Raw genomic sequence first — 10,260 nt, 5'->3', positions numbered from 1 at the left:
GGAGGGCGGGGCTAGGGCGAGAGAGGGAGCTAGGAGGAGGGCGGGGCGAGGGCGAAGGGAGGGAGCCAGGAGGAGGGCGGGGCTAGGGCGAGAGAGGGAGCCAGGAGGAGAGGGCGAAGGAGGGGACCAGGAGGAGAGGGCGAAGGAGGGGACCAGGAGGAGAGGGCGAAGGAGGGGACCAGGAGGAGGGTGGGGAGAGGGCGAGGGAATGCGATGGAGCGCGACAGCGAGCGTGGATGGTTGAAGTTGGGAGTCAAGACGCGAGTAGGCGGACATTAAAATTGCGGTTATATAACTGACGTGATCGGACTTTGAATCCTAGTGAAGGTCGCTTATTAGTATTGGATTCACTATATGTTCAGGCTATAGAGAGTAGTAGTATATCAACCATAGGACTAACAAGGCGATATATAGATAAGAGATAATGCAAATGATCAGTATTTGAAGGTGTTCCACCGTTTATGATTGAATTGACATAGATACATCTACGGAAGCGAGGTAATAGAGTAAATCACAGATTTTATACATATGGCGGGACGACCTCAAGACGACCTTAGAGTTAGCTCGACGCTGACGATACGCTTACCATAACGAAGTTAGCGGGCAATTCTAATGAACCTAAACAGGGTGGCAAGTCTAACTAGTCATATTTCAATCTCGAGTGTAATACGAATGAGCAAAAATTCGAATATGCGAATGTAGCAAGGAATACGACGAGTAGTGATACGAAGACGTCAGTTTGAGCCTCGGAGGCGATGTTCACCCTCTTTTTTCCCCTTTGCCGTAGTTCCCTTGGTTTTGATCCCTGCCATTGTGGCATCAGCTTGTGGATCCAGGTCCTCCAACCTGCCGGCATTGGTTCCATTGCGAGTAGCCTAAGTAGAAATGCTAAGTAGTGTGACAGTTAACTATATATGAACTCACGCGCACCATCCCTCGAGCTCGAAGGGCTCGATGAGTAGAAATAGAGTCCAAGGGGGTACCTCCACCCTGATTCTTTGATGTGTGACCGGCCGAGATGCTGTCTTCGCGAATGACGCCCACCGCCCTCGCGCTGACGGAGGAGTTCTTGCCGTCCTTGGCCTGAATATCCAAGTATGCGGACGTCCTCTGCAGGCCGCCAGCTGCATCTCGTGTCCGATCTTTCGGAATAGAATTAGACACTGATACAATAGTAATAACGAACATCTCCTCACCTTGCGCGTAAGCAGTGGGAATAGAATCCTCGTCCTGCTCAGCATACTCAGCCTTGTTCTCCCCGTCCCCTCCTTCCGAGTCGTCCTCATCCTCGTCTTCGTCTTCGTCCTCCTCGTTCTGATGTTCGACCTCGGCAGCGGTGTCCGGGCGCTCGAGAGAGTTGGTCTGTGGATCCAGTTCCATACGACGAACTTGCTTGGCAAGGGCCGAGAGCGAGTGAGAACTGTTAGTAGATGACGCTCCCGCCGGAGGGGAAGACTCGGAGTCGGCGGGTGGTTTGGGTGCGTAGTACTGTTCGAGACCAGCCATGAGCTCTTCGTCTTCATCCTTCTCCTGATCGACAGGTGCCGGAAGCTCTTTCAAGACAGGGTGGTCGGATGATGAGGGTGGAATACCGAGAATTTCGTAGTTGAAGTACTCCTGGACCTTGAAGGTCCACACGGCATTACCTGTAAATAGAAGCTTCAAAATATAGTCCCTGTCGTCGCCGTACGGGATGCCAGAGGGCAAGCCAGGGTTTACGTAGGTTGGATCGTTTGACAGGAGGTAGCGTACCTTTGGAATGCATTTAGATTAGTTCAGGTATAGAATGAATATGTTCACTCACATCAGCAGTGGAGCTTGCAATCATTGGCGGGTCTATGACCGTGAGCTGCGTTCCTTTTGCTTTCGAGCGAGGCCGACGCACGCGGCGGAGCTTCAGACCGCTCAGACCAAAGAACTTTACGATCGTTGCCTAGCACTACGAATTAGTGAAATTTAAATAAGAGACATGCGATCTGACTGACCTTAACGAGTACTTCAGACATAAGAAATTCTTGCGGGAGTAGACGATCCGGATTTGCATACAAGACGGGCGCGTGTCGTTCGTACTTGGGGGAATCGACCTTCTTCTTGAGGAGGCTCAACTTCCTCGCCACTGTAAGAGGTCCAAAAATGCTCAGTTCCGCGGCACGCAGAGCGGTAGTGTAGATACGACACCCAGCGTCAACAGCCTGGGTAAACTAAGGAGCCGGAAAGTAATGAGACACTGTACAAGCTGGAATGATGAGAGCTTACCGTAGTGGCGAACGTCTCCTCCTGCTCTATGAGATCTCCCATCTCTTCAACGCCCATGAACCGATAAACATCGGCCATGTTCCCTAGGCCCATCGCCTTCGCGTCCTCGAAGCGGGAAGGATCAGCGGGATCGATGCTCCTTGCAAGAGGTGACAGCGGGAAGGTGCCGTCGGCAACCCAAGGGCGGATGCACTTGGAGAAACCGCCGCCCTTGCTCTTGAACTTACTTTCGGATATCATAGACTGGAGTGATAGGCCCCTATCGAAACTTTTCTTCTTGTCCTTGGGTAGCAGCGCATATAACACGCGAACCTGGTCTTTGACGGCGCAGTACGCGTCGAAAAGGGCACCATGCTCTTCCTGAGTTTCGTGTAGAGCCTGAAGAAAGTACACATGCCATATGAGCACTCGATAACAGGACCTAGATAGTTATATTGACGACTCACTTTACGAACTTGCACAAGAGGCGCGGTCTCCGAGAGTTGGGATACAGCATGCAGAGAGCGTGTAAAGCGACTGTCGTCGTCCATAGCAATCCCGCCAATCTTGGAGGGGAACTCCTGTTCGTCGTCGTCATCGCGGGCAGCCATAGGTTCCTAAAGATGTGTTATGAATGAAGTAGGTCTGAAGACGAGATGAGGAAAGAGATAGCACTGCTGAGGGAATTACTGATAGAAGAGCTCACCTTATATACGAATCCGTGTGATGTCGCTAACATGTTAGAGTGGTCGATGAATATTCACGCTTCGTAGCCGGAGCTGGAGTGAGCGTTCCGTGGCCGCGTTGAGACAAATCAAAGTGCCTGTGATAATCGGCTCGTTAACACGGAAATAACCTAGTGATTCATTAGACGTACCTCGTGGTTTGACTTATACCAATCCACAGCTGTTCTGTCTTGCGAGGAGGCTGTGATAAGTATGCGGAAATTAGCAAAGACATAATAACACACGAAGAAACGACTTACAAGATGTTCTCGTGTTGGTGGGCATGTTTAGACCCTTGAACTCGAAACGAGGCTTTCGTTGAGTCAGATCAGTTTACGTCAACATGTGACAGGGCCTCTATAGCCATTGCCTTGCTCACAATGGCTTGTGTTCCGGTCGCCAACGAAGCGGCGAACCTGGAAATGCCAAGTTCGAAGAGCTACATGCCATAGTACTGTTAGCGATAGACTGCTTTGAGGTCCGATGTAATTACATACCAACAGATATACGAATGTGAATATTAAAGCGGATACGAACAGTGTCGTCTTAATCTGTCAAAGTTTATCAGCTCCGTGTGCAGTATATTCAGGTGTATATTTACGTACAAGTACGGTGGCAAACGATCTGGAGCGGGAGAAACCGGATATGCAAGTTCGCCGATGTGTCAAGGCAGACGAAATGAAAGAAATGCAGCTGATAAAATAGATCAGCCGAAGTCAAAGTGCATGTGGGTGACATTGTAAAACAAAAATGCGAATTTTGATGGACCAATCTGGATGACCACTAGACACGTGTAGTATTAGCACGGTTCTTCATCAAATGAAACGAGAAGGCTGTACGTCTGTCCTAGGAAGGAGGTGGCGAGTAGGCGTTGGCACTTCGAAATGAATGAAGTCATCTAGACGGTCATAACTGCGCAGAGCCATTAGCAAATGGGGATGAAGGTAGACAGACCGCCTATAATACCAAGTAGTCACAGTGAGATAAGGGGCGTGAACGAGTTGAAAAGATATCCGCACCTGTGTTTCATAGAGGTGCCCCTGGTCTTGAAGACGTCAGCGAGGAATGAATCCGGACTAAGGAGACTTGTGATAGCAAGAACGAGGGCCTTGAGGAGCGACAAGATTGCAGGTAAAGACATGAAATGAGGGCGTGGATCACGGAAAGAAGGGAAAGCAAACACAGAACTCGGGATTCTGTGCTGGTGTCTCAACGAGACCACTCCTTCATTCGAAGGAACATATCTCCGTCGATGTGGGCCATAACAAAAAACTCAGAACAGTCTGTCGAGCCGAAGTCAGGAGCAAGTAGAGCCCCCCGGATAATAGAACCGAGCGGGATGATGATGGAAGAAGCCCGAGGCGTAGCCTTGACGCGGATGAGACCGAGGTCTTTGTCCACCCTCCTCGTCAGCCCCGGCAGGCCTGCCGTGTAGGGCTGGACAAGTGCCAACGAGAGAGGTTCGTTGACGCCTGCAACGTCCATCTGAAAAACAAAGATCAGACGCACGAAGGCCTCTTCGGTGTCGGAAATTTGAACTAAGGCACAATCGTAACGCGGATGGTGGTGAAAGTTGGGGTGGCAGTGTAGATAGTCGGTCGTCTGTAGCCAGCTCTCTCTAGACTCGTAGTTGACCTTGACGAAGCGGAACTCCTGGAGCTTCTCAATATATTAGCTTTGTGCAACCAGTAGAAGTTGACGCCAGATGCATGAGGACGAATACACACCTGATAGCTGCGACCGAGTCTCTGCCATGAGATCAGTTGAGTCTTGTACTCCTCCATTCCTTCGAGGTTTGGTAGCGTCTCGTTGACGAACTTTTCAAGTACGTTATGGAGATCCCGAAATGCTGGTTCCTGAGGGTGCTCGCTTTGAAGGTTTGCAATGGTGGTGATGGGCTGAGACGATCCGACATAGAACTTCTCGGAGGAGGATCTAAAAGAACTATACTCAACAGCAGTGTCGCTGTCTGCGGACTCGTCTTGAGCAGAAAGAGCAGCTTCATGCTCTGCTATGCGGCTGAAGATCAGGTTGATAGCCAGCCGGTGCTGATCTATCCGTAGAATCTATTGAAAAGCCACACAGAAAATTAAGAAGGGAGAGAAAGAACGTTGAGATGGCGGAGCAATCAATTTTACGTACTTGTTCTGCGATCTCCTTTCCATTTGTATGACCGTATGCTGCTTTGAGGAGAGTGTGTACCCCCTCATTTGGCCGCGTGCTATAGTTCCGACTGGCGCCCTTATTACGAATATCCTCGAAAGCGTGTTTAAGATAATGTGCTTTTGGAAAGTCCCAGTCAACTTTTATGTCGGGTACCTGCGAGATTTTGGCAAGCTCTATATAGTCCTACAGTTTTCCGTGACATAGAGCACCATCAGAGAATCATCTATTCGATTTTAAGATCAGACAAATAGACTTACATCAAGCAAATTGCTGAACCAATTGAGCTCTGCCTCGCCGGCTGCAATTGTATCATCCGTATGGACGTCAAGACCAATATAGCAATTGAGCTCAAGATAACTTCTGATCACCAGAAGCAAAGCGTAGCCCTCGGGCGATGTTCTTGGCGTGAGGAGGTTCTGCGCCGCGAAGAGTATTTGCTAGAAATCAAGTTATTACAATGTATCAGACTCATTAGTATTCGAAATTTAGGCTTACCTTTGACATATCGTGAAATTTATTACCGTCAGAAAAAGAAGTGTTGACTGCGTGAGCGAAATGATTGAGGTCTCGCCACCTCGGCATTTTATCAAACCTGATTCTGTATGATGTAAATGAAGCAGGCGACAATTGAGAACTTACTGCTCATCGAATTTTCCCATTGTTCCTTCAAGCTTGCTACTGACGTGCTTGATGATTTTCTGAAGTTCCGGGAGTAGGTGTCGGCTGAATAGGCCGCCATGATTGAAATGCAAGCGGTCGAACAAGAGCGCGTCATGAGGATCCGAGTACTGAATATCCCAGAATACATTCTACAGTTCTTCAATAGTCAGTACATCGATTAGAAGTGTTCTGGGGCGCACCTCAGCTGGTCGCAAACCAACCTCCTTCATAGCGTCATTACCAAGGCCCTTATGAGTCTTGTACTTCTCGTATAACTCGCGCCCCTGCTCCGATGTACAGCGCTTATATTTTGTGCAAAAGTCTCGTAGCTTCTCCTTCGGAGAGAGGCAGATAGGACATGGGCATTTGCATTTAGGCCCGCGTATCAATGCCATCATGCACCTATAAGATAGTAAAAATAGTGAGTAGCTTCGACAACAAGAAAAAACGAGAAGAGACTCGACTGCTCCTCATAATTGGCGGAGAGTACAAATATGGCCGGGAACAGAATACGTTTTTGACCGTCGTAACAGTCATGCACCATCCCGGCATTCAAATACATTCCAATGTCTTCTATGAACGTCTTGAATGACTTATGCCAGACCACGTGTTTGAAGTTGGTGTATGACAGTTTCCCTTCTTTCTCGGGATCGTCGCCGAGCTGTTAGTTTATTATTGACATTCAAGGTAGAAGATCCAAGCATGAACATACGACAGGGAGCCAGCCAACGACGCGTGCACCTCCGATGCCGTTTCCATTGCGAATCTGAGTAGGTAGGTTCATGCATCTAGCAATTACCGGGTATCCTTGAATGGTTCCGAATGACGAAAGGCGTGTTTTGTCTGCGTAGAGAAGGATCGAGAACGGTGCGGGGGTTGCACTGGTGTGAGTATTAGGTAGTTTAGTCTGTAGACACAGGTAGACACGAGGTTATATAGCAATGAACGTCAGTATAAGCATAAGCATACACACTTGTATATTCCACCACCTATCGGCTGTCCATGGTTCGTCGTACATGCGGACAAACCGTCCTGAGTCCTCATCTCGTCTGTAGACTCTTTGAGCGTCCCATTCGAAGTGTGGGGCGAGGGACTTGTTCCCCAAGAGTTCTTTGGCCCATTCCAAGAGGTCTCGCTTGTGGACTTCGATGGGGATCTTCTGTTTCTTCCAGTCCACCGTAATCTTAAGTGTTTCAATCTGTACCATTCGTATACAATGCACAGCGAAGATTGTTATTGAATACTATCTAAACTAGTCGATACAGCGAGCTGCTTACAGGGGTGAGCTCCAAGGCTGCTTGGTCGCAAGTCTTACGCAGCTCGGCGTCATTCTTGAATGTCACGTCGGCATTCCCTTTGGCCACCTTACCAATGAGCGCCAGAAGGCGCTCAACGTTGGCCTGTGTGAGCTTGGCGTCGATTGCAATAGAGGCGAACTCACAGTCGCCCTTTGACTTGAACGGCTCCCAAGGGTCCAGTGCGTCGTTTTTGAGTGCCGGGGGCGGATGCGAAGCGTTACGAAACTTATCCCATGCCTCGATTTTCGTGGAACGCTTGCTGTCGGGGTGATATTCGGTTTTGAAATCCAAGTTCCGAGCTGAACTCGTGGTAGGGAGAGTCGTTGCGGTGTAGGCAACGCTTCTCATGCTGACATCAGACTCGGAGCCTTATAGTCGTATAAGCTCCTTCGTCAAAGGCAGAGACGTAGATAAGAAAAGATGAACAAATGATGTATGAAGTCTAGCCCCACTGTCCTCGAACGCGTCGAACTCCCTCGCGTACTCAGCGCCAATAAGCCCGGGCATTGTTCCTCCATATAGATTAGGTAGATCTAATGCAGCCTACATGAGCAATGCCACTGAGCGAGGAGAGGGACGTACCATTGTTCATGCCCTCGACAGGGGCTGCTGGAGGCTCGGGAACGTAAGTTGAGATCGAAGGTCCCCAAGAACCCTGATCGCCGCTTTCGGCGCGCTTTGAGGAGCTCGCGGCCGATGCTTGCGCTGCGGACAGGCGTTCAGCCCGAAGCTGAATGTCGCGAGCTAATGAAGAGACACATGTGTTAGTATAAAGAGGCACCGTGGCGAGTACTTACCTTCTCGCTGTAGAGTGAAATGCCTATCCGATATAGCATTCCGACGTTGCGTCTGCTGCTGACACTCCTTACAAGTCCTCTCGTGCATGCGAAGGCCGTTGGGGTGCAGTAGTCGGCCACAGTTATTCGGGCATGGAACCTTGTCAGCATCGCTCGGCTTGGCTTGGGCCTTGTCCTTCTTGGTGGCGCGAGGCATCGTTTACAGGCTGGGGTGAGGTACGAAGATGATACAGTAATAATGAACAACAGGGGACGGAGGTGAATCCGGGGAAGGGGCGGAGAGAGCGATCGATGGTGGTTGACGTCCGATCGAGGCTCCAAGGCACGTCGGATCAACTAGGACGCCGGAGCCACGCGTGCGAATAGATGTGTCAGCGTAGGAATGCATCTAAATGTACTCTTACCGGGTCCCACCGTTCCGACTCAGGAAGAACGAGGGCATGGACCTGCCGGGGCAATCCGAATGGCGTGGCAATGTCAGTTGCCACGTGTAGACGTATGCGTCAACGTTATAACGCGTGTAGATCCCGCCTCGCCGTTCTGGCGACGCCTCCGGCACAACCCGGCATTTGAACTCAATTCAAACGACGTTCCTACGGCATTCGGGCAACATGGCAACGCGCTTGTTTGGCTTTCGTGGGAATGGTCATTTACACTTTTCCGACATTGTGCGACTGGGGCGATATCTGTTTGTTTGTTCAACCGACTGTCGACAATTATCGACGATCATGCATCATGGAAGACCTGTAGTCAGTCAACAAGAAACTAGACATATATGGACTGGTTTGCATTTCGGAGACTAACGCGCGCTTGTAATTTGAGAGCTGACCTCCACTTAGTGGCGACGTACTGCATTTCCCCTCCTTTACCTCGAGCTCGAGTCGTCCTCGAACGGGGGGGTCCCGTAGGCAGAATCTGACAGAACTTTACTGCTTTCGGAAGACATAAGGGTGCACAGTCCAATTATGTCCAAAGTCGATGTCCTTGTCCTTGGTGCTACCGGCTTCACTGGCCGCCTCACCACTCAACACCTCGCTGCCCACCCCCAGGTGAATGCATTCACGCTCGCAGCCGGGCAGAAGAAGCTCGATACACTCGTCGCAAGCTACAAGGCCGTGCACAGGTTCTACTTGTTGACGTCATGAACCCAGGGCATGTTGAGATGGCAGTAAAGAAAGCGAGAGTCGTGATCAACGCCGTTGGGCCGTACTGGAGGTGGGGTACACCGGTGATTGGGTAAGTCCCTCAGATTCGTGTCTATTCAAGATAGATCCATCATTGGAACCTAGCGCTTGCGTCAAGCACGGCACGCACTACGTCAACCTCACCGGCGAGCCCCAGTGGGTGCGACGCATCATCGACGCGTACGACTTCGGCGCGACTAGGACACACGCAGCCATCGTACCGTGCTGTGGGCTCAACTCCATCCCCTCTGACATGCTCGTGCACCTTTCGGCGCGCACTCTGCGCGAGTTCGCGGGCCCACATGCACTTCTCGGGCTCTCTGTTAGTGCGTGGAAGATGTCGGGAGCCGCCACTTCTGGGGGGACGGTTGCCACTCTGTTGGCGTGCATCGAGGAGACACCGAGGATGGAGATGAGGAATGCGGTCAAGGACTACTCACTAAGTCCAGGTGCGTTATGTACCGCTCTTCTTCAGCCCTTCCAGCACCCCCGTTGACCCTCTTCGCGTTTCTCCCTCTCTTCAAAATACGTACACACTTTTTCGACACCGTTGGCCTGCTCATCCTGCCATCCAGTCCAAGGTACACAGATCCACAGCCCTCGGATCATCTACAACCTCCCCTTGACCAGCCCAAGCCTCTCCAGCCCGTTTCTCGTCATGGCTGTCATCAATCGGCAAGTCGTCTTCCGCACCTGGGGCCTCCGTGTGTCGGAATTCGCAAGGCTGACGCGCGCCCAAGATACGAGACTGTCGGCCGACAAACAAGTGACAGGCTCGACAGCGCTTGTAGCGTAGGCGCCGTGGTTGCGATACGAGCTGGCGTCGTGACATCGAGGCCGACATCGGACGATGTCGCCATCGTGAATATACCCTTTTTCTGTTCTGTCTCCTGCCGTATATTTGATATTTAGGCCCACGTTTGTTCCTCACTTGTTCGGTTTCCTTCGACGACATTCCTTTGTCTGATTTCATGTGTTTATTCTCGTTGTCTCCTACGTGTCGTAGCCTTGGCGTCGTGATACCCGGAACTCTTCGAGTTCCACTTATACCAGACCGTACGATAGCAGCACCTCAGTGTTCGCTTCCCGCGCATCGACTGAGGTGAGACTCTTCCTATTTTACTCGTTTTCTAGACACGTACTTACCCTCGTTTTGTAGTCTAACTTATCGTGTCTAGGTGAATAGCATATAGCG

At 50.7% G+C, this 10,260-nt stretch overlaps 3 protein-coding genes across 3 annotated transcripts; 1 reads left to right on the top strand and 2 right to left on the bottom strand.

Annotated features, from left to right (window-relative positions):
• Nucleotides 1–734: 734 nt before the first annotated feature.
• Nucleotides 735–4,101, bottom strand: CONPUDRAFT_154503 (uncharacterized protein; the record flags this gene model as incomplete). Its single annotated transcript, XM_007771228.1, has 13 exons — nt 735–875; nt 931–1,142; nt 1,197–1,752; nt 1,805–1,933; nt 1,986–2,201; nt 2,257–2,634; nt 2,703–2,852; nt 3,113–3,162; nt 3,221–3,272; nt 3,340–3,399; nt 3,458–3,511; nt 3,566–3,653; nt 3,980–4,101. 13 exons carry the CDS (start codon nt 4,099–4,101, stop codon nt 735–737), a joined length of 2,208 nt encoding a protein of 735 aa, XP_007769418.1.
• A 68-nt stretch (nt 4,102–4,169) lies between these two features.
• On the bottom strand, nt 4,170–7,432 carry CONPUDRAFT_90680 (uncharacterized protein; the record flags this gene model as incomplete). Its single annotated transcript, XM_007771227.1, has 11 exons — nt 4,170–4,613; nt 4,688–5,026; nt 5,103–5,309; nt 5,384–5,563; nt 5,622–5,724; nt 5,766–5,935; nt 5,987–6,188; nt 6,251–6,447; nt 6,499–6,693; nt 6,760–6,969; nt 7,064–7,432. 11 exons carry the CDS (start codon nt 7,430–7,432, stop codon nt 4,170–4,172), a joined length of 2,616 nt encoding a protein of 871 aa, XP_007769417.1.
• Nucleotides 7,433–9,001: 1,569 nt separating this feature from the next.
• CONPUDRAFT_39778 (uncharacterized protein) lies at nt 9,002–9,285 on the top strand (the record flags this gene model as incomplete). Its single annotated transcript, XM_007770787.1, has 2 exons — nt 9,002–9,117; nt 9,171–9,285. Coding segments are annotated over 2 exons (231 nt in total), but the record flags the coding sequence as incomplete, so codon positions are not given.
• Nucleotides 9,286–10,260: the final 975 nt, after the last annotated feature.

This window comes from Coniophora puteana (genome assembly GCF_000271625.1).
Source record: "Coniophora puteana RWD-64-598 SS2 unplaced genomic scaffold CONPUscaffold_7, whole genome shotgun sequence".
NCBI classification, from domain to species: domain Eukaryota; kingdom Fungi; phylum Basidiomycota; class Agaricomycetes; order Boletales; family Coniophoraceae; genus Coniophora; species Coniophora puteana.
Note: the sequence above shows the minus strand (reverse complement) of the source record. Positions and strands in the feature narration are given on the sequence as shown.